The 24,763-nt window shown below is 45.2% G+C and overlaps 1 protein-coding gene across 3 annotated transcripts in view; it reads left to right on the forward strand.

The window, feature by feature from the left end:
• LOC135911479 (gastric triacylglycerol lipase-like) overlaps positions 1–24,763 on the forward strand; it is a 46,061-nt gene extending 21,298 nt beyond the window's left edge. Inside the window, exons 1-9 of one of the 3 annotated variants that reach the window (XM_070527208.1) lie at positions 2,979–3,570; positions 12,311–12,509; positions 14,871–15,004; positions 16,806–16,956; positions 18,492–18,584; positions 19,795–19,947; positions 20,638–20,709; positions 21,719–21,787; positions 23,496–24,763. In XM_070527208.1, the coding sequence (XP_070383309.1) occupies positions 12,330–12,509; positions 14,871–15,004; positions 16,806–16,956; positions 18,492–18,584; positions 19,795–19,947; positions 20,638–20,709; positions 21,719–21,787; positions 23,496–23,771 (1,128 nt within the window). In that variant the 5' untranslated portion in view covers positions 2,979–3,570; positions 12,311–12,329 and the 3' untranslated portion in view covers positions 23,772–24,763. Of the gene's footprint in view, positions 1–2,978; positions 3,571–12,310; positions 12,510–14,870; positions 15,005–16,805; positions 16,957–18,491; positions 18,585–19,794; positions 19,948–20,637; positions 20,710–21,718; positions 21,788–23,495 lie in introns of those variants that run through there. The other 2 variants (XM_070527207.1, XM_070527209.1) reach the window with 2 other exon arrangements.

Raw genomic sequence — 24,763 nt, forward strand, 5'->3', positions numbered from 1 at the left:
TTGACCGTGTTTGGGTGCGTGCGCCTTTCGTGGTATCTGGGGTGGAGCCTGCAACGAGATACCGAGCGGTTGCTATTCATTCGGGTCGCTGGCTCGAGTCGGCGTTGGATGCGGCTAAGTGCAGCACGCCGTGAGTGAAGCCAGGCTTGTTTAAACACGCCGCTGGTTCGAAGTGTCGCACGTGCATGTGCTGACGTCACACGTGGTCACCTTGCCCCGGAAATGAATGAGGTCGCGCTTCAAGAATGCTCGTGAAGTGGACGATGTAATCGTGTTGGTTCAGGACGCTCTTGTCGACGCCACATGATAGACACCGTTTGCGCAGGCGTTCGAATTGCGAGCAGGTAAAAAAGAAAGGTCCCTGTGGTTTAATGCAACCGATGCTGACTTTTCCTCGAGCGGGAGCATTGTGTCGGGCGTGTAGCTGGCGATTATTCACCGGTTCCTTGTTCTACTCATTCTACACGCAATGTCGCACATTGCCTACAATACTTTGAACTGTTGACTTTGTTAATACTTTGTGTGCGTGTGTCTATATATATCTGTCGCTCTGCTTTTCTACACGAACTTTGAATGGAATTGTGGAGTCCTACGTGCCAAAATCATGATTTTATTTTAAGACATGCTGTACTGCGAGACTTCAGATTACTTGTGACCACCAGCAGATTTTCAACGTGCCCGCAATGCACGGGAAACGGGCGTTCTTGCAATTCGCTCCTATCGAAGTGAGGTCGCCGCGACCGGGATTGGATCCCGCTACCTCCGGGCTTCTTTCACGATTGGAAAAAAAAAAACACTTTTGTGTAGCACGTATTGAGCAACCGAAAGCTTTGTCTGGAGTTTTTCACGCTGCTCAAGAATTGTCTCCTTGACACGTTTAATCAAAATATAATATTTGAGAAGTTGATTAGCTAATTAAGTCTAACTATGTAATTAAGCGGAATCCAAGAAACATAGTCTGAGTATCTCAAAGCGACCGCAAATAGCATTACCCTGGTTACTACTGTTAAAGTTTGGTGCAGGATAGTTGGGACACCCTCTCTCTCTCTCTCTCTCTCTCTCTCTCTCTCTCTCTCTCTCTATATATATATATATATATATATATATATATATATATATATATATATATATATATATATATATATATATATATGTGTGTGTGTGTGTGTGTGTGTGTGTGTGTGTGTGTGTGTGTGTGTGTGTTCCACGGCCGCATTCTAACACAGGACATCTACCATGCAGCGTGTGACCAATGTGCCGCATACGTGGCCAGGCGGAGTAGAACGTTATTAACAATTTCCCGCTTGCTAAGACGCTAAATTTATATCGCTCTAAGATGTTTGTAATGCTCCGCATTATGTCTATGTGAACCACAGTTGAGTGTGGCAATCTTTTTTTTTACATTTCTTAGTCGCTGAAGTTTATAAAGTGAGTGCCTCTCGGAGCCCTACTTTCCCAAGATTTCCTCGTCTATAAGCAACAAAACACTAATAAAAGCTTTGATTACGGCAAGGAACAGGAGAATGATGTTAATTTGCCCCATGAAATTATTATTCTGCGTTCACCATTTAATCGCGATATTTAAACAGAAAATAGGTTTCTGACTTTTCGTAACATACCAACCGGTAATTAATGAGAACCGACTTTAAAAGCATTTATGTCCCTGAGCTGCCATCCAGTCTGAAGAGGATATGGAATAACAGTAAATACGAGGCGGATAGTTTCGCAGTAAACAGGGACTCAGCAACTTAGCGTGCGGCTCGTCAAACTTGGGCAGCAACGCTTCGACGCTTACGCATTCTGCCACAGGCAACGCTCCCGTGTGACCTCATGTGGTCAACGTTTGACCTTTTAACAACCTATTGCTGGTGCGGAAGTGAGCGACCGCGACAGTTGCCGAATAAGTAAATCAGTCGACCACAAGAAACACTAACGAAACCAGTGCTATCTTGACCACAATACCGCTTTACAGCAGGAATTCCGTCGTGCAGTTGTGCTGTTCTTTAATTCAGCAGCTTTATTCTATTGGAAAGCCGGCAGGAAAACTTTTTGGCCAGTATTTATTGCGTGCAAATGAATGAATGAACAAATCAATCAATCAATCAATCAATCAATCAATCAATCAATCAATCAATCAATCAATCAATCAATCAATCAATCAATCAATCAATCAATCAATCAATCAATCAATCAATCAATCAATCAATCAATCAATAGCCTCAAGTTAAATTCAAGTCAATCATTAAACCACATGGAAACATCAACGGAATCATCGTCGCAATTCTGATTCGCTGTGCGTTCTGGTGGATACGCACGAGGTCACAGGATCGAATACAAACTTTGGCTGCCGCATTCCGACGGCAGCCTGATGTAAAAACGCTCAGACAAGCTTAAATTTGACCGCCTGGGGTCACGCGGTCAGATGGGATACAGAGTCCCCTTTCGTATGGAGTCCGTGTACAGCTTGGTGGCGTAAGAACTTATCACTCACTGAGATTAATTTGGTCCAACATAGCACGAGACAATGGAATGTGCAGCGGAACGATCCGCTATGTAGGGAAAGAGAAGCATGGTATAGGAGAAATCGACGTACGTGTGTCTTTACGCTTGCTTCGTATTCAGAAGTTGTAGGGGCAGGCTCGACACCGACCTCCTTTCGCGTTTCGCCCACTTTCCGCCAGGGGAGAGGGTGTTGTGTGGGCAACGGCACTCGGTGACGATAACCACGCAGTGGTGGCGCTGAAGAAAGGCAACTCACTCTTGCAGCACCTGAGGCGAAATCTTGATATAAAACGCAAACCGACGCAACGTTCTCGCTGAACCCTTCCCTTCTTACTTACCTCACCGCCTTTATTTCTTTAAAATTCTTTTTGCTCTCGCCTTATCGTTCTTCTTCTCATCCTTTCCACATAACGCCCAAAGCTGCTTGTGCCTGAAACAGATGCCTCTGCCAGAAGAGTCGAAGCTTCTCGAAACAAGATGCCGCGATGGGCGCAAGCTTTCATGAAGTGGTCGTTCTCGTAAAGTTCGCGTCACAGGCGCTTCTCGTCGCCTCATTGGTCGGCTCCGCCTCACCGGCATCTGACGTCGCTGTGACGTCACATGCCTGGCACGGATTACAAAGCCTTCGGCTGTTCCCTGGTGCGGCACCACTGAAACACGAGGACACGAGGGACTTAACAAGTCCGCCAGCCGTACACATCGCAGGCCTGCCAGTGTGTATTCAAGTGTAGCGGTTTTTTTCTGTGCGTGTGTGCATGTGTGGCTTGGTCCAGTCAGTGGTGTAGCTCCAAATGTGGGAATCAAGGTACGTTGACTGACGGGCATAGGTAGATGCCATGCGTCCTGCAGAGTTTCGAACCGGGACTTTGGCGCCTGAGTGGCGGCGCTTCTGGTTAGGTGACGGTTAGCGTACGCTGGGCCATTACAATGGTACGACAGACGTTCTTGAGATTGCTCTTTTTAGGCATGTTGGCATGCGCACTCGTAGAGAGGACCATGGCGGGCAGACTGCTCAACAAACTGCTCGGCGGAAGCTCGGACGTCGAGGAAGACGCCAAACTAAGTCCGGTAGGTAGCTCAATTTACTGGAAGCACGTGGCGCGTGAAGTAATCTATGCTTCAAAAATGTGCCACTTTTATTGCTTTTTTTGTTGAATTAGGTTGCCCGCATCAATCAATCATCAATTAGGTTGTCCCACGGCATCATAAGGGAAACGTTGCAGATGATTATGAAACTCTGTTTCCCGCATAAAGTTCTAGTTGGTGGAGTTGCTTCATCCTTTCTTCAGCGTAAGGATATGCAAGGAGAGTGACTCTAACACCTAGAAACAGGACTGAATGAGGGAAGCGTGAACTAACACCTGACATTTACTGAAAGTGCAAGACAGGATAAGAGGTGAAACATAAAACTCTAACGCAGAAATAATGGCGTGTGCTTCTTTTCTCAACATTCAAATGAACGCTTGAGCAGGCGCTACCGTTGGTTGTCGATCAAAGTGGTTAGGTTGTTAAGGCTAACGCGATGTGTTAAGGCTAACGCGATGTGTTAAGGCTAACACTGCAATTCTGGGTCTGTTTACCATAGAGTTTCCTTCAATAGTTACCAAGGAAAACTATATAGTCGTGGATGGGGGCTTCAAATCTGGTGGTTCAGCCAGCATAAAAATTATGGGTACAGCACATGGAGTTGCCTTAACTTCGTCCTTGTGACTCTAAACGGCTTTGCGATTTTTCAACCTGATCACTTTCATCAAAATAATTGGTTAAAAATGCAACAATTCTCAATTATTATGTACGTGCGCAGAAACTTATTCCTTTCTGGCGTTTACAAAGATATGGTTTTCGAAGGGAAATTGAGCTGTAATAACTAACGCAACGAGAACGGATCAGACAGATCCACGTACTTTATACGTGATACACGATTCACGTGGAAGCCACACGATTGCAGTGCCGTAGTTTTCTATGGGGAATCTCGTTGAGAACTCTAAATGCTGTTTACTTAACGACATAACGTAGCGCAAAGACACAGCCATGAAGGAGATACGCAGATAGATGTCTATTAATTGTGGTTGTTCCCTTGCGCTAAATTATGTCATTACTTTAGGACGACCTAGCCCAAAACATGTCTTTATGTCGTCGGTGCTGTTTGCGTAGCATCCCCCATGGTGGTTTAGTGGGTATATTTGGTGTTTTATGATACTGAGCGCGACGTCACGGGATCCGATCAAAGTCGAAGCCACTACATTCCGAAAAGGCTGGAGTGCCATAACGTTTTTGTGGGTGGAAACGTGCACGCGCTAAAAGACATAGCTTGCCAAATTATTCCGAAACCGAGTCCTTCTGAATTACTTCGCAGGCGGATCACGCTGCAGCGTATCGCAGCGTAAAAATTCCGTCATTATTAGTTAATAGCCATCGAAAATACTTTCTTGTCCTTTGGGAAGTCACTAAAGTTTATAAAATTCAATTTCTGCGGAAGCTACAACAAACATAAGCCTTAAATAATTCTAGCTCTGCACTTTGTGTCTTATCAAACGGACCCTCCCACAGTAAGTTTTGTTCGCTTGGTAGCATCGCTGATTAATACAGCCAACTACATATGTTTTGGAAGTGCGCAATTAACGATGAATTTAAACTTATTTGCTGCTTCACCAGTCCTCCCGGAATGCAAGTAAACAGTCTGTTTGTCTTGCGAAGTATCATCAGCATCTTTTCTCCCGAGAACGAGTGAATTAGCTTCGAGATACATATCTTTCTTTTTTCACTTTCTGTGCTTCTAAAAATTTTGCGGTTGGGGGTCGGATATCTTCATGTGTTATCAGCAAAGCATCGCTGTCGCACTGAATGCATCGTAACATCGCATTTTTATGATGTCTGCATTTGAACAAATATTTTGAGCTCTTGAAAGAATAAAGAAATGTGACGTGTGCTCTAAAGCGAACAACAACCGATATTAGCCAGTTTGGTGTGCAGACGCGATGTACTGACGTGTGCAGGAGGCTGGTCGTGATGAGCCAGGGATAAGAGCCGAGCGTCTTCCGACGTTAGAAACCTTCTCCTCGGCCCAGGTTTTTAAACAAACCTGTAAAAAAAGAAAAGCTTTCCAGCAGGCTCAAAACACAACCAACACTCAAACATTTGCTTAACAAATTGTCTTTGCTTTTGTCTCAACAAACCGATTCACGACCGATTTCGTATTGTCGATATGGGCCATTAGGCTGACAAGAAAAAAAACTGAACTTGGGGGGGGGGGGGGGGGGGGGCGAGTTATGCGCAAAAACCACGATCTAATTTTGACGCACAACATAACGAGACTCCACTGTAACTTTGACCACTTGGGGTCATTTAATATGCACCCAAATGTATAAGTACATGAACAATGAATATTCGCTTTTTGACTGAACACAAATTTATATTGATTATCAGTCATGATGAAGTAGCCAGAGCGTTTTTTGTTACGGATCCATACAGCGGCTCTATTCTGTAGCTATGCGAGTACGTTATAAATATATATGCTTGATGCGGATTCTAAACCACGGTGACAAATTTCACTTGGGAACTAACTAAAGTCGTTTGTGCTAAGAGTTTATTTGCCTGATTGGCCGAGTTTGAGGCATCACAAAACCAAAAGCCTTGGATGCTTTCGAATTAAACAGTGTGATTGTGCCGCGTGGCCTTATGAAATGAGAATGCCTTGATATAATATTGTGGAAAAGTTTTCAGTGGCCATGTTATTAATAGCCTGAAGACAGGCACGAGGTTCACCAGTCATCGTAAATATCATATTTTTTTATTCGGAAACATATTTCCATTTGAAATCTTTCGCAGGACAATGCAAGAGCCTGACTGCGAAAAAATTGTAACACAAAGGTAAATAACATTCCTCAAACTGGCGCAGTAGTCAGCAAAAAAATCTTGTAGTGGAATTAAGGTGATTGCTTATATAGTTAATATCAATGCCGAACATGGCTTGCGTATGCACCAACAAAAAGGTACGCCAGACTTTAGTAAAGTTTGTGCGGAGCAAATTCTTTTGCAGAAACAAGGTATTGTCCCCAAAGTTAAAGAGGCCAGTTCTTGCTATTCCTGTTTAGGAGGAGATTAGCAAGTGTTTTATCATACGGGTATGAACAAACTTATGAAAGACATTGCGAACTTTATGAACACAGCATCTATATGTAATTATAAGTAATTCCCAGTCTAGCGAAGTTCAGCTATGAAGTCAAATAAGTTTGACTTTCAGGATCACATACGCGAGAAACCATGCCCTTTTGGCGAAAAGGAGCTGTGCTAGTCTAGTTACGTCATTGTTGCAGATATGATCTGCTCGAGCATTTTGGAGGTTATGGTTAATAAGACTAACCTGTAATATGAGTAAGCAGGAGTGATCTCCAGGTTTAATTGAACCCCTTGAGTGAACGGCCATTCAGGGGAAAAAATTATTGTTCTGCACAAAATATACTTTGAAATGATCGGGATACTGAAAGAACGCCGCCTTATGCCTCCGAATTTTGTGTCTTGTCTTGAAGATCAAGCTTGGAATGTCCGTGAAATACAGCCGCACCAATGGGTTTAAATACTCGCTTTTTCCACATGTCATTTCTACGTAGAACAAATTCTGCAAAAACGGTTACTGATTGCGATTATGATGCCATGCTACGTGCTTTGCTGTTGACTGTTTTGTTTTGCGTTTGCTTTACTTTGTTTGCTTGCTATACGTCTCTTTTCCTTTTGTGCATCACTTCTAATATGCACCATGTTCCCCCCTGCAATAGCCTTATTGGCACTGCAGAAAATGGTGAATAAGTAGCGTAAAAAATAATTATAAATTTGCGCAGTTCGGCATGTTTTGTCTGAAGTAGGATGTGATTTATTTGGCGAACAATCAATAGCTCTTTCTGTGCCTTGCTGTGTAAACATTTATCGTTCTTGATAAGCAGAAACAGCAATGATACGTTGGGGATTCGCGTTTACTTTCTAACCATGGAGCTGAAGAATAAGGTAAACTCGGTGGCGACCTTTGTGCTACGGTGTCGAATGCTTTTGCAGGATCCTTTCTCCAGAAACAGCGTCCCTTGGATCCTGAAAGCCTTGGCTTTGTTGCCTCTTTCTTCAACAGGGATTCCACCATTTAGCGCTCCGCAGCTTCCTCGGTCTCTGTTGTCCCCAATTTGTGGGCCGCTTGGGCTCCACCGTCGCACCACTTACAAAGCTCCTGAAAGGGCCGACTTACCTAACTAGCTCCTACCCCGGAATGTGACGATTCTTTCACAGCGTTTCGCCGTAACCTTGTTTCGTCACCTACAATCTGGCACTATATATATAAACGACCACAGTGCACGCATCCTGTGGAGAATCAAATTACTGTGCCACCGAGCGAGAGTGCTTGAGGGTTATGCGAACCTTAATCAAAATCACGCCCTTATTTTTGTGATCATGGTTCTCGACACGGATCGCCACGCACTTTGTTGGTCGGCCTGCGTAACGGGTCCATCCAGCTGTCTTGAACACAAGGAGGACCCTACGCCTCCGAGACTTTGACACCTCGGGTTGTTTACAGGTTTCCTTAAAGTATACAGATGCGGACGCTGTCTCAGCGTCGCTCAGCCACAATTTTGAGAGAGTCAGTCGCTTAGCGGCCAAACTTCACATACACCGTAGCAGATAAAAACTACGATCATCGACGTACACCCACTCCGAGGAAGGTAGACACCTTCATATCATCGCACGCCCACTTTCTATCCACCTACCCGCCTCGCGCCTCTTCGACGCCTTGCCATCATCGTGCTACGGCGGCGCAAACCCCACCATTTTGCGGTTTGTGCCACACCTCCCTTATTGGCGCAACTGTCGGTTTGACAGTATAAAAATTTTGTCTGTTGGTCAACCCTTTGAGCTCGCGATTGAGCGCGTGTAGATATTTCCACATTGACGTAGTAAGTACTCTGTGGCGTGATCGAGAGACTTGAGAGAAGCTCTGGCAGCAATACTGTGCTAGAGTGCAGTGCATACAAATATACATAAAGGTGCGTCCGTGCTTGTAAATCTCTAAAAAAACCGCAAGATGTTTTCATAATGCATAGCTGCCCTTTTGCAGACTTTTTCGTGTCTTTGAATCCCTTGGATTGCCTTGATAATGTCGTCATTATATATTATATATTTATGTCCACTGTACGACGAAGACCTCTCCCTGCGATCTCCAATTACCCCTGTCTGCGCTAGCTGATTCAAACTTGCACCTGCACATTTCCTAATTTCATCAGCCCACCTAATTATCTGTCGTCCTCGACTGCACTCCCCGTCCCTTGAGAACCATTTTGTAACCCCAATGGCCCATTGGTTATCTACCCTACGCGTCACATAACCTGCCCAGCTTGATTTGTTTTTTTTTAATGTCAATTAGAATATCGGCTATCCCAGTTTGCTCTATGATACACACCGCTCTCTCCCAGTTTCTTAACGTTACGCCTAACATTTACTTTGTTCCATCGCTCTTTGCGCGGTCCTCAACTTGTTCTTGGGCTTTTTGTTAACATCCAAGTTTCTGCCCTATATGCTACAACGGGCAGAATGCAATGATTGTACACATTTCTTTTCAACGACAGAGGTATTGTATGGTATTGTATAGTGTATACGTAATTCTAGCGAACTCTAAATTTTGCAGATGTTGGTGCTATTTGAACATCGGCAGTGCATGTGACTTCTTTGTTGTGATTTTGCTTTGCTTTTCCTGCCGAATGGACTAGCTGGCGCCGATAATGGGGCCAACATTTCCTTTCATTTCATATCAACAATACAAAAAACTAAATTTTCGATTTACACATCACACGTTTCTCACGCACCATGCCCGCAAAGTTTTCTCTGTCTGTCTTACTTTTACTTATGCGCACCTCAAAAGAATGAACACAACTAAAGCTTCGAATTAGGTTTTAGGTTTCGGTCTTAGGTTTTCGCCTAGCTTAAAGTAGTGGGTTTATCCTTCTCAATACACTGAATAACAGAAAAGATACAGCGCATTGAACGTTCCGCTTGAGGCCATGACAGGGGGAAATGCCCCAGGGGAGGGGCGGGGGGAGCTGGCGAAGGGCAAGTGTACCCATTGCGTGATCGCTTGCATTGATGACACAGAAGACTCGGTAAAGTACACTCTATTCTCGCCATTCTCGATGGTGTCAGCTGGTTAGCTGGGTAAGAGACAGAACTAAAAGAATAGCAGCAAACTTGAAAAAGGGGAAAAAAAGCTGGCCGGCCACCTTCCTGTCGCTTTGGCTCCGTCTGCCTCTCAATGTTTTTTTTTTTTCAAGTTTCCTGGTGTCCTCTTAGTATAACCATATACCAACTAGCCCAACGAGTCACTCTTATCAAGAGACAAAACGTTACTGGAAGGCAGCGGCGCTAGGCACATTTCGTTCCTCAAGCGACGGGCTGCGGTGGCGCCTGTTCACGGGTGAGCGCCGTGGAGCGCAGCGCGCGTCTTTTCAAGGCCAAGAAGGATGACCCCCGCTCGCTTATCGGTAGCCTGGCGGTCGCGTTTCACGCCTGGTGACCGTGTCAAGAAGCTCTCGCGTATACACCCTCCCATGCGTCATCAATGCGTCACGGATCCCGAGCGCCGCGAAGCGGCGCGCGCGTCGCGCACGCTGAGAGGACGGCACGGGCTCCACGCCGTCTCCCGGAAGTCCTTGCGTGCGGCGCTATCCACACGTTGCGTGCGAAGCCGTGCAAGCAACGGTAAGGAGCGCGGGGGTGAAGCGAGCGCGCGGTAGTCAGTCAAGGCAGGATTGAGAAGCGAGATGGAGCCCCGGGACCCTATCGCCCCTCACTGTGGCGGCGACTGCTACGGGGCATTCATGCAGTGTAGACAGTTCTAGGCCTCGTTGAGGCGTACAAACGTAGACGTATGTATAGCCACGGCCGGGCTAGAGACACGCACTCCTAAAATAGCGCGCTCCTTTCCCCTCTATAGACCGGCTGTGGTATCGCAGTGCTAGCGACGGCGCCTTGCAGCACACTGGTTAACCAAAGCGTGCTGAGACACGCGACGATCATGCATCCTTGTCCGGGTCGTGCAAACTAATCTGGTTTAGAGAATACTAAAGAATACGCCCATCTCCATACAATGCTGAAGTCAGCAAGCGAGAGCGTATTCTGCATTGTCGATGTTTCATTCACTCATTCCTTGTAATCAGCGACTGTACTCTTCCTATATATAATACGACAAAGCCATAAAAATCCGTAATATTCCCATAAATCAGGAAATCGTACACCACAAGAATCCCTAATATTTTTTTTCTAGGGAAGAGCAACTGAAATGAGGATTTCTAGCGTGTGATGGTTGATCACAGCGTCGGAAGGCGTCGTCGCTAGGTGCGCTGTTCTTGTCGGTGGTATTCCGATATACGTACGCGTTATACAACTTATGTTCTCTGTTAAAAGTGTCTATCTCTAATATATAGAACGACGAATGCGAGCAGTTTGGAAATAATTTTTTGTTAATTTAGAAAATTTTCTTGTAGTCTCTTTTGAGGCAAGTTACCGCTTCAAGTCGAAGGGCAGTGCGGGATGCCACCATCCGGTAGAGCTACTGTATCATGCATGAAACAAACACTCGTATTTGAAGAGATAGCATTATGTGAAGCAGTCAGCCATGGCCCAATGCACCTGTTGCTTCTCGATACGAAACCATGCCGCCACGCGAAAGCGGATCTAAAGAAAGCTTTCGCACCACAGTGAAGAGTGACGCGACAACCGATCGCCTGAGCAAGGCGAAATTAGGCACAAGGCCATGGAGGAAGTAAATAAACTAAAAGGGGCCATTATGTCACGCAGCCAGCCTTTGCAAGCCAACTTGCAAGCCAACACACACACACACACACACACACACACACACACACACACACACACACACACACACACACACACACACACACACACACACACACACACACACACACACACACACACACACACCATCATCATCATCATCATCATCATCATCATCATCAGCCTATTTTTATGTACACTGCCAGGACGAAGGCCTCTCTCTGCGATTTCCTATCTGTCCTGCGCCAACTAGCACCTGCGAATTTCTTAATTTCATCCCCCCACCTAGTTTTCTGCCGTCTTCGACTGCACTTCCCTTCTCTTGGCACTCATTCTGTAACCATAATGATCCACCGGTTATCTAACCTACGCATGACATGCCCACAATGCGCATTATGGTGTCGTTTCCCTTCCGTCATTGTTTGCTGGCGCTAAGTATGCTTTCAGAGTGCCTTTTGTTGAAGCTTAGTGGGTCGTCTTAATTTGATTAGTATAGCTTTACTGGCCCTCGGTATTTTTGACGGTGTCAGGCGACCACCATTTGCCATATACATGCTCGGGTGCTTTTCCCGTGATTCGTCCTTTCTGTATTGTATAATCTCTGAGCATCAGGATTGTGACGTAACGCTCCCTCCCAGACTATCTTTCTTTCCTCCACGGTTTTCCCCGATGTCATGGCAATCGCCATGTCGGAGCACTAGCACGATGAGCAGCCGCGCCTTTTTCCCACCCACTTAATTGTTTCCGGCTCATCGCCAGCAGTGCCATGGAAGCTGTGAATGGGTTTTGGATGTAACATCTGTGACATATCCTGAATGCTATACTCATGTTCCCATAGGAAGCATGTAGAGGGACTACTTGCTAGAGCCAAGAGTGCAGCTGTGTCGAGCGGAATATCGCGCTGGAATACTCGGCTTAGCTTCAGTGCCGGATCCGATGAGAACCGCGGCGCGTTCAACATGAGAAGACAATTTCTTCCGCGCAGGCTGGTCTGATGCACAAGAATGGCTACCCGGTCCAAGTGCACCACGTGTTCACCGAGGACGACTACATCCTCGAAGTGGACAGGATGCCGTACGGCGTGGAAGGTGACACGCCTAACCAGAGGCCGCCCGTGTTGCTGGTTCACGGGATCGTTTCCTCGGCTGCAGACTTCGTCATCAACAAGCCTCACCAGAGCGCAGGTACTGCCGGTCCCCTCAGGGAAGGTGTGTCGATAAACCAAAGCGCATTGACAAACTACTTTAAAGCCCTGTCATTTCGCCGCCCCAATCGTTCGTGAATCGGGGACGTTGGGCACATCCGCGCTTACTATACGTAGGCTTCGCAAATTCATGCTTGTGCCGTACAGCTTGGTTGAGCCATATAATCTCATTTACGTTACTTTCCTTTTTGAAATGCGGATAGCTTTCTTTGGCTATTTCGCCCGTTTCTGCGGTCAGCCGTAGTTCGGGGCCTGACTCTCACATGCAAGTGACGTATGGTCTCGCGCCACTGTATTGCAGGGCCAGTTCGTCGCCGAACGCCCACTATCGTAGCTCGTCGAGACGCACGAGCGTCCTCGCGAGAGAGACTTTAAACGCTGTGGTGGAGCGCTCGGGAAGGACATCAATCATCTTCTCCCGACGCCCCTCTCTACCTGTGGCGGCTGAGGGAGAGGACGACAGCAGTCGTCTTTCCATGCCGGTGTTCGTGCCATGTGGGGGGCAACAAAGGAATCGTCTTATGTGGCCGCTACACTCTTAAATCTGTTGCACCCTTTGGGGTGTAAATTTATCCCACAACAATAATCGTCATCTGCCTTGCTTGCGTTTCCTTTCCTGAAAACTCGGCGCTCGCTACTTTCCTGTCGAGAATGCTGCGTCACACTGATAACGCGCATGCCGTTAGTGACTTGGAAGTACCGGGCTCGCCGCGTTAGAGAAAGGAAACGCGGGCAAGACAGATGACGATTATTGTTGTGGGACAAGATAAGCCCCAAAGGGTGTAAATTTTTCTAAGAGTGTACAGAGTGGCTAGAACGGCTCTGTACGCTGCGTGATCGTGCAGTGAAACAGCGCACGCTGCCCTAATGTCCTCGCTGCAACCAATACGCGCCTTCAATCGCACTAATGCTTTAATAATGCGAATAGCTGTTTAGAAGCGGTTGGCCATTCGCTTACATTGACAACCATCTTCGATGGCTTCTGCTCGGCTTCCTGAACCATTTCTGTCTTTTCGATACAGGACAGTCTGCTCAGCCTTCTGCGCAACGTTCCCAGAAGCAACGTTCTTCTACGTGGCACATCGGTCGCGCGTGTTCTTCTGATGCATGACTTCTCGCGCATTCTTTTCCGAATACGGGGGAAAGAGTCAAAGAACACTATTTGCTTAAAAGTGCATAGGTGCAAAGTGCAAAGTGCAAAGTGCATAGGTGCAAAGTGCAAAGTGCATGTGTTCGCTGTGTGGCGAACACATAGCATATCAAAATAAAGTCCATGCTGAGTGGAGAAGTACAGAAGAAAAGTTAATTCTTTTTTATTGTGAATTCTGTGCTCAGAAAACCTTTGCAGTCGCTTGGAGGTACGTGGTACCATTGGCGTGCCGTTCTAGTTTAACTGCTGCAGTCGTACTAGCAGTATTTAAAAGATGGTCGCGCGGATTCGCATCCGTTGAAATCGCATTTATGCTCTGTTAACATGAATGATTCAGTGGTACCCTTGGGGGGTAACTAACGTCAACTAGGACGATAGTGCCTTTAATTTCAAACATGGGTAAACGTTGGGGTAACGCGCTCTACGCATTTAACCGAAGCTCCAATTGAGGTTATGCAAGAGTACGAACGCTAAGGTGACTTGGCGTGGCGGTGGCTTTAGTCTTCGCTATCTCCGCTACTCCGTGGTCGGCGTATCGCAGAGCTATCTCGGCCAATGAGCGGATCAATTTATTTCGGAAAAGATGGCTCGTGTCCTAAAGCGATGTACTCCAGTCTGCGCAAATTACGCCAGAGAGGAGGAAACAAAGGAAAGAAAGGAAAGGTAGGGAGGTCAACCAGACGCACGTCCGGTTTGTTGCCCTACACGAGGGAAATAGGTTTACGGGATGAAAATAAAGAAAGGAGAGGGAGGGAAGAAGGCAATATCAGTGCGAGTATGTACGGCAAAAAGAATTCATTTGTGCTGCTAACTGCCTTAATTCCTCACTACAAGAAATTTTGGCTGTTCGAGCGTGTGGTGCGTAACAGCTCCCACCCCCTATTCTCCCACGAAGACTTGGTCTTTCATCGACGTCACACAGAGGTTGAATCACCTCACAAATGTTGTGACACGTGACAGTCCCATACATCTTCGGTCGAGGCTAGTCGAAGTTGCACTTGGCGCTAGCTTTCGTCGGGCCGCATGCAAGGTGCTGTAATCAATTATTTGGGATGCCGTGGAGTAATTGAGACTTCGTACCGTCATAATTGAGTCTACTCCTACCTGAGAAAGCGAGAAAAGTGGTTCACAAAAATTTTCTTGTCAGTACTCCTTTTCTAACAAACAAACAAACATTCTAAATGCTTTCAGATGTCCTTTACGTGCGCAGGCTTCCTTCTAGCGGACAGAGGATTCGACGTATGGCTTATCAACAGCAGGGGGACGCCGTACTCCAACTACCACAAGACGCTCACCACGGAGGACCCGGAATTTTGGGAATGGAGGTAATAACGAAATGCATGCATGCGCAGGCGTTATGAAACAAGTTAGCGAACGTCTTCCCTCTCGTTACAAGTTCTATTTGAAAGTAAATGAAGGGTGACAACATGAACTACCGGATAAACGTTTGCGGTGTCGCGCGTTCTTACGACGTATATACCATGTGTCCTATGTAACTTGTGCCTAAATTCAAAAACATGCAAGTTCCGTTTACCTCAACAGAACCAAGGTAATGTTGTTTGCCGTCGCTTGGAGCAAGGCACACTGTTGTGTACATTTCACCTAGTTACACAATTACCTAATAATAGTTAATGAACTTCTCAAATGTTATACTTAGAGCGAAAGCGCGAATGACAAAACTGTTGACCAACCTGAATGAGCATTCTGCGGCTTAATACCTGCTGCGTAAAAGTTTTTTTCTAAGCCTGAAAGAAACTCCGCAAGAAAAAAAGAGGTGCCACGCGTATAATCTCGCGGCACATTCATACAAAAAGAAAAAGGTCTTGTACTTTTTATATTATTACTTTTTGCTTGAAGTGAAGCCGCATGAGTACCCGAGGCATTTAGCCACTTAGTGTTCTTGCTTATAAGCAGGTAGAAAGGGACGTCTAAAATTCAATGCGTAAGATTTCAAAACGCGTTTATTTGAAACTGACCGCAACTGACTTCTGTCAGTTTCAGCTTGTTTTGTCTCAGCGCAGGGCATGTAGTTTACGGTGCATACTTTGTAAAGTGCCACTATGGGAAAGATGAACTACTGTCCAACCTTTAAAAATCGTGTTTAGTTTCCAGCGAGGGACTGAGCGTATGCAAATATTTAGAAGTGAGTAACCTTGCAAGCCTCGACGGTACCGGTATGGATGGCGAGACGCTGTCATAGCGCGCAACACGTGACTACCTGAGGACAGAGTACATAGCGTGGCTTTTCTGCAAGCTCTATAGTGACAGGGTGCATCCAATGGCCTGACGCCTATAAAAAGAAAGTCTTGCAAAAGTGGCCCAATTACTGCTGGTCCAGCACGCCATGTGATAAAAGCGCTTTTAGACCACTGTCTGACGATTTCTTTTAGGTCGATCTGGGCACGTGACCTTTTGACTAAGAAGAGGGTCTTTGAGAATTATGGCACCCGAAGCTAGCGGACGCAATTCGCTGGGCGTACAAAAGGGTGCAAGAATGGCACAAAAGTACATAAAGGGCGTACAACAGAGAGTTTAACGAATAGGGGACCCATAGTTGCAGGACACTTAACGATTAGGCGTACAAAAGAACGCAAAAGGCGTACCAGAATTTCGGTTTTTGGGCAAGCAAATCTCCTTTAGAAGGGAATAGGCCTGGACATGTTGGTAATTCATCGTTATACAACATAACGATAAAGTTGCTTTGTTGCGAAAGCTAACCCACTTGGGTATACTATTTCCAAAGCTACCCAAACTTATATAAGTGTAAGCTATACATATTGAAATATTTAGTCGGTGTCCTTCGGTCTATTCTGGTTTACAGAACTTCCGACGGGTGGTTTGTGGCAAGGCTGTGGACGCTATAGTTGAGAAAAAGTTCGAAGCAACAAGTCCACAGGCTAGAACAATCTATCTGCAGGGTGTGTCAGCTAACTTTAGCCGAGGTCTAAAAATATTCGCGTGCGCTATTTCGCTGTTCTAATGCTGTTCTACTGCATTTCTTAAATTCAGTGAATGCAGCACAAGTTGTTTACAGCACCGAAGTATACAAATGAACGAAAAATTGCTGAAAATGGCTTTCTTTATTTTCCAAATGTTGCGTGGCGGTGTTTTTGTTGGTCTTCGCAGCTTTGACGAGATCGGTCGCTACGACTTGTCGGCAACGATTGACTACGTCACCCACGTCACAGGATTTATGAACATAAGCATCGTTGCGTGGTCTCAAGGCTTCACGGAAATGCTGGTGCTTCTTTCGACGAGGCCCGAATATAACGCCAAGGTTTGTGACTCTGTCCGCACCATCCTTTCAGCGTACAGTCTGTAGAGCGTCGACATGCTCTTTATAAATTGCTTTTAATTATTATCACTACCTTATGACCGAATAAAGGCTGTTTAGTTCTATAGACAAAGCCATCAATTACCCGCCGTGATTAATCAGTGGCTATGGTGTTGGGCTGCTGAGCACAAGGTCACGGGATCGAATCCCGGCCGTGGCGGCCGCGTTTCGATGGGGGTGACATGCGAAAACACCCGTGTACTTAGATTTAAGTGCACATTAAAGAACCCCAGGTGGTCGCAATTTGGCAGGTAAACCCCATAATTTAATTTTTAAAGCCATCAATTTGTCATATGTTTTGGGGAATTTGCGCTTCATAGATTTCCAGTGTTGTTTGCGCAAAGTTTGGGGACATTACTCGAGGAAAAGTGTAATGTCTAGTTCGCAGGCTGTTGTGCAAATTTTGCGGAGAATATAGAACGATTAGGCTGTTTGCTGTAGAGTGTCCAAATAAATATTTGTGGGAAGCATTCGCTCAACTGGCTGCGAAAGAAGATATTCATAGGAGATTTTGATATCTTGGGTGCTGGCGTCCGCTACATTTTACCTCTTATTGCGAAGACAGCTTTCCACTTACGATGCAGTGTAAAAAATAAGATTCCTATAAAAACGAAAGCTAAAAGCGAAAATGTAGAGCGCGTTTTACATAGCAAGCGCAGAAGAAATTAGGACATTTATGTGTACAGCCATGGCGGATGTACACGTATCGTGAAGGTCTGCTTGAGCAACGCTCTTCGATCCGTCTAATGACACTCAATCATCAGGGCATCAGCGCAGGTTTCTCACAGTTTCAGACCAGTGGAGAAGCACTTTTGTCAGTATCAGCTTATTTGTCACAAACTTGACTATACGGGTAAAGTACAGCATACTTGAAGCGCATTTACAACATACAAGCAACGTTTCTAGAGGACCATGTCTCGCGAAACACATACGTAAGCCAACAACAACAACAACAACAACAACAACAACAACAACAACAACAACAACAACAACAACAACAACAACAACAACAACAACAACAACAACAACAACAACAACACTAACAACAACAACAACAACAACAACTACAACAACAACTACAACAACGACGACGACGACGACAACAACAACATCAGGTGCACTAGCCTTATCCATAAAATACATAGTGAAAAATATAAATGTTGACTCTGACAACGCTGACTGATCGCTGTCAGCGATACTCTTGACAGTTAGCAAAATTTGCAAGTACAACGCAGAACATCCTTTTCAGTAATAATGAAGAATTAGGATTTCATTCTCATGTACGGCGAAGGTGAGAAGATGCGGCACTTTCAGTGCAAATGAATCAAGTAATTAACACAGTGGAAACATTAAGTATAGTATGATGCAAAGTACCAAAATAAGAAAACTCTCAGACACTGAAGTATAATTATTTAACACCAGCGGGGAACTATGCACTGCTTTTATGAAACCGCTTGTGTTCTGCTGGTTTCTGATAGGTAAATCTCGTGGCAGGCTACGCACCGGTGGGAAACATCTCTCACATCGAGACGCCGCTCACTCTTCTGGGTCCCGTCGCCGAGCTCATTGCCGTGAGTAATCGTGCCATTGCTTCAACGAAGTTTTTTTTTTTTTTTCGGTGGCGTCCGATGGGTTTCGATGGCGTCGATGGCGTCGTGGTCAGTTGCGGCGGATTGAATGTGTTGATAGACTGTGTGTATGGATTGTGACGTGCGTGGAGGAGCGGAACAGGGGCAGCACCGATGGGAGAAAGGTTGGCGGAGTGGTAGTAATTATGAGGCGAGTGACGAAACACGCACTCATACGAAGGAGACAGGGCAAGCCCCACTGTCAACCTGCCCTGTCTCGTCCTGTCATTCGTCTTGTTTCCTTCGTCTGTGTTAACTTAGGGAGGTAGTAGCACGCGCCAGTAGGTGATGTCCAAATACAACCCTCGAAAGTTTCAAATACGGATCTCGAAGGCCATGCTTTTGCTGGATGGATGAGGTAGAAGCGATTGCGGAAGCTGAAAGCAACGTTAGGTGTAGGACACCACGTTTCGGTGGATGCAAGCAGTGGCTTTATAGGGTGAGATGAAGGAGAGGATGCCGTTTGTTTGGCGCAACGGATGAGGACTTCAGGCCACGGATGACGTCATCAGGACACGGCTGTCCTTCAGGGACAGACCCGCGCTCGGTTGGCCATGACTGGCAGAGTGGACGCGAAAGATTCGCTTACACGGATTCTAGCTGTCCGCATGGGATTTCATGACGATTCTGTGACAGGGTATTGCAGCGATTTTTTTATTCCTTTACCCTGCCTGCGTTGGGAATAAAACAATGTGATGATAGAGAAGCCCTACAGATGGAAACCGTCAAATCTTTGGGAAGCATTGTGGGCTGCAGAATCTTTAGGAATTGCGAAACGTTAAAGTTTGGTGATATTACCCCAGAATACTTAAAATTAAAAAAAGAACGCATTCATACCACTGAAGGGTGAAATAACAAAGTTGTCAAAGGTTTGCTAAGAACGCTTGATACTGCTTGAAATGAGTGTTATAAAGGGCGATTGGTCTGTTGTTTTCACCTAATTTACGACTGCTGTTGGATTGGTATTTCAGAATCAAGTGGATATATATAAAACCAAAACAACATAAATAGAGAAACTCATTCATCTACGCACCATTTTTCTACTTGTACAATGCCAGCCAAGTTGTACTTTGTGCACGTGCATGTCTCTGCCACGAGCCACGACAATCGACGTTCACAAACGGCCACTCTTAAAACGTAACAAATTGCGCAGTCGGTATTCCACCACTTCACCAAGGGGGGCCTCCTGACGTCCACTCCCACGACCCAGTTCCTGATCACTCAGTTCTGCAACAATGTTTTCCGTGGGGCCTGTTTCCTGCCAGTCAATGTTGCCGTGGGGGCAAGCCGAGAGCAGTTGAACAAGGTGAGTCGACGGCCTCGCAAAGGGCACTTCTAAATTTAAAAGTCGATTTACCAATCTACTTGGTCTTCCCTTATTTCTTTGAGTCAGTCTTCGTGGTGTGGCACCTAGCCGATATATTGAAAAGCGTGTAAGGCTCATGGCTGGCGCGTTTCATGCGCCGGATTATGTCTCTCTCTTCATTGTAAAGTTTGTTACAGCGCAACACAAGACGCGGACAAAAAGAAGGTATAAAACGACGACAGAGGACGTTGTCTTGTGTTGCGCTGTAACGAACCTTACAATGAATCCTAACCAACTGGCCCAACTTGCCGTCTTGATGCAGTATACGTCTCTCTCTCTCTAAGGTGGAATATGGGGTTGTGTCGATGGCGTGATGAGCGACTGTGAAGCGCTACTAGGTGGTATTTTGTTTAAACGAAGCCTAATCTAAATTATGCAGATAGTTTCGAGGAGAAGACAATTTGACAACGAGGTAAAAATATTCATTTAAGGCCCTCTACGAAAATTAATTCTGCTCAGATGATTAATTATCAACTTATTGGGCGATTAAATAGAGAAAGAAAGAGCATGAGAAGAAAAGCGAACATTCAACAGTTTAAAACATTTACTCCTTCAACGTAGACTATTTACACATGCTATCAGATGGGTTCTAGATAATTTTGGTGTCTCACAGTGTCACTTTTTTTCCAGACACGGATACCCGTGTACCTTGCCCACATGCCAGCGGGAACGTCAATACGTAACATAATTCATTACATGCAGGTGAGAAATGTTCTCAATATGGTTTCATTATCTATCAGATGCACATATGTTTCGAAATGCTAGAGCTTTCTGTGATACTTCTTATCTGAAATCTTCATAAAATGGGCAAGGCGCCGAAAGTACTGATTGAAAGAAGACCTACTCTATGGCAGCCTAACAAGAACCTCACTGTGAATGCAAGAAAAGCAGCACACAAAGCTGTATTAGTCGTTTTTCTGTCTGCAACGGAAAACTACTTAGGGAAAGCCACCATGAGTTCTCGGAACAAAAATAACTTTGTAGTCGATGAAATATTTCACGCGGTCTTTAGTGATCGAATCCGAGGGTGCCATACTCTGGGCACTGCCAAATTCCTCCGTATTGTCAAAATCGCCATCTTGTCCGCTCTGATTGGCTCAAGAACGCCAAAATGGCGGAACTCGACAACACTGATAGCGGCCATAATGACACCGATGCCTATCGTTTGTGTGGAGTCACTGATTGCTGGCAAGCTCAAGCCTCGAAACTACTTCTTTAGCATTGTGGAAGGCCCCACTAAATCTGGCAGGTAAAAGAAAACAGAAAAGAAAAAAGAACAAGCGTAGCAGGCCACAGGAGACCGTGGAGAATAGACACCTCATCTGAAGGCGTTTTTTCTGCGTAGTTGCTTAGATTCACAAAGCAGCTCTGCCGTGAGAAAAAAAAATAAAGAAAAAAAAAGAATATGTGCATGCGTGTGCTTAAGCTGCGAAAACCATTTATTTTGTCGCATAAATACACATTCCACGCAAGGGAGCGCAGGCAAGAAACAGCGCCTTTATGTTAGGAAGCTCGAGTGCCAAGACTTTGGACTGAAAGGTGTCTATAGTGCCCTAAGCAAATTGGCACTACCGAGGAGAACATGCTCGCATTGCCGCGTTTCTTTTGCTTTTAGCTCCTCATTTTACCAGCGCCGGTGAAGGAGGTGGGCAGTACAGTTAGCGCAAACATTTTGCTTATGTAACTGATTGATGTTCATTTACTTTTTCAGATGTACAGAGCACAGAATTTTATTATGTACAACTACGGTTTCGAAGAAAATTTGATACGATACAACCAGGTGAGTTCACTTATATGCTAACCCACGGGACGATATCATGCATGCGTGTTTCGGCAGATATTTATTATTGTTAACTATATAGTAACCTGTTAGCCCCACATTAGCGCTACCGAGACATAAAGCAGTGTTAATAGCGTTTATAAAAAAACCACACACTTTGCTGATGCATGCAGTTTTATTAGTTTTCAGTTCCGATAACATCTTACTAGGCAATAGTGATACTAAACAGTACTTTCTCACAAAACTATGAGTCTGCATGGAATCGTGAGAACACATGCGCTCCTGATATTTACTTAATCTAGCAGTTGCCTGAGTTCCATATACAGTAAGTAAACCGCTGATAGGCTTGCAGTCTGTTTTACAAGCCTTCCCTATGAAAAATACCCATATGCCTTTTACCATATTCCCATATGTCAGTACAGATTCACATGGGAATGCACGGCTTTTTAACGCAGGATTCAATATGATTATATAAAATTTTGAATGTGGAACGTACGGGAGTGCTATACTAAACGAACGTCACGCTACATATCTCTCGCACCCAGTAGTCAGATGTGACCATAGGCACCTGGTGGAAGCAACGAGAGGCACTTTACAGTAAATGGTGGATCTGCAGCTCGAAGGTAACCGATGAATGCGGAGCCTTGGACACCTTCCAAGGCTGACGCTGTGCCTATGTGTCACTTAAACAAACAACTTGCGTGGCACTTTGAGAGGGCCGATTCGTTACAAAGCGCAACGCAAGATGAACGAATGCCATTCTAGTGCGACGCGCGAAGTCAAGCAAAATATTTGCTTGACTTCGGAAAATTTTGCTTTTAGTCAAGCAAAATATTCCAGTCCATTGCATTCATTTGTCACCTTAAAGTAGAATATATATATATATATATATATATATATATATATATATATATATATATATATATATATATATATATATATATATATATATATATATATATATATATATATATATATATATATATATATATATATATATATATATATATATATATATATATATATATATGTGTGTGTGTGTGTATATATATACTCAGGAAATGTTGGTGTACCGGGAAGCGCGAAACGTACGCCCCACCAGATACTTAGTGAAAATGCAATTTGAAAATTTTTAATTTTGGAGAGAAGTATTGAAAGCATTTTGATTTTCAAATGTAGCAAAGGAATTGGCTCCATAGTGCGCACAAAGGTAAGCCCGTTAAAGGGCTAACAGAGCATTTCTCGCCATTCACGTACTAATACCATTAACAGAATATCAGGTTACCGGAGACGTAGACGTGAGCGCCGTGCTGGTGGCGCCATCCTGTGACGCAGACTTTAACTAAATAAGATACAAAGTCATTATTACGCCAATCTACCGTATTTACCTTACATGCTGATTATAGCGTGGTTATGGACGTAATCTTTAACATGTAGTCCCTCTTATTTTGATATCTTCCTTCGATGAGAACACCTACGTAACACACAAAAAATGCTTCTAACGCGTTGTCGTTGGCCAAAGCTTCGCAAGACGTCACTAACTTCGTTGTTACTCGCTTCTACGTCTCTGTTAACCCGGTGGTTTCTGAAATATGTTATATAAACAGACAAGCGAAAACTCGCCAATCTCGTGCCACTGCGTCACTTCCCCGTGTACACGGCTAACTGAACACGTGGCTCCTACAACGTTCCTTACCCTTATACCCAGCCTGAACCCTACGAGTACCCTCTGGAACACGTCTTCGCACCCATCGCTCTCTTCACCGGCGCCGCGGACCGCTTCGCCGACCCGAACGACGTGCAAAGCCTGAGGAGTCGAATAGGCGACGCCATCGTCTTTGACTACGAGATTCCACAGGATACGTTTATGCACCTGGATTTCGTCGTTGGTTACGACGCCACAGTGATGCTCCACGAACCCATGGTTGCGCTCGTTCAAGGATTCAACGAGCCGCTTCCTTGGCCCTTCTACAAGCGGCGGTGACTGACGTACACCTTGCGTTGAAAGTATGAGGACCAGTCTGCTCGTCGCCCTAAAGGGACAATCAAGGGCACACTTAAATAACTTTAGACTCGGAAAATGTTCCCTGAAAACTCCTTATTTTCTTTCACCGGGCGAAGAAAATATGAACGTAGTAAGATGAACACCTCCTTTTTTTGTTTTATTTCGCACCGGAACTTGAGCGCTGGTCCATCAGTGTGACGTCGCGGATTTCAAAGTGTTTGAATTTATTAGAGTTGTTTTTTTTTAGACAGAAAAGGATATTTAAAGTTGCTTGGTCGATACTTTGGATCAGTTAGAATACAATGAAGTAATATTTCAACCATAAACAGCAATTTCAACCTCAGTCGACGCTGTCAAAATATACGATGTCCTAGGGAGCGCGTGAGGCGACTTTCGGGTGGCGTCGCCAACCGGTTTTTGTTCTAGCGTGTTTTTATGGCTTACCTAGCCACAATATCACGATCACATTTGCCGTTTTGCTGTTGCAAAAGTATAACTTACCTAATTCACTTACCTAAACACATCTTCAGTGTCCCTTGAAGATTACGCACGCAGAAGGTGTTTTTTAAGCTTTCACGGAGCCCGCGCTGCTACTGAAAGGACAGCAATACCAAACAGCCCTGGTTACAATTCCGCGCGCAGTGACTTTTAAATGTTTGACGCGAGCGGTACTTCGCTGAAGGCATTCGAAGCACAAGACAGTAATGCAGCGTTGTAGGAAGCTGAGGGCCGTCGTTGCCACTTCGACCTGAAGACTTCGCAGTGACTCGATCTGAAGACTTCGCAGTGACTGCCACTTCAATGAACAAACTGTGATGGACACGTAACTGCCTCATCGCCTTCTGTTGGAAGTTGCTCATTTCCGCATCCCGTGAGCGCCCTTTGGGCCTGTGAGAGTGGCACAGACTTTTTTATCGTCGCAAGCGGGAAACGTGCTTGATTGTTTTTCTTGGCTTGAGGACTTTTCGTTT

This window comes from Dermacentor albipictus, chromosome 10 (genome assembly GCF_038994185.2).
Source record: "Dermacentor albipictus isolate Rhodes 1998 colony chromosome 10, USDA_Dalb.pri_finalv2, whole genome shotgun sequence".
Classification (NCBI taxonomy): Eukaryota; Metazoa; Arthropoda; class Arachnida; order Ixodida; family Ixodidae; genus Dermacentor; species Dermacentor albipictus.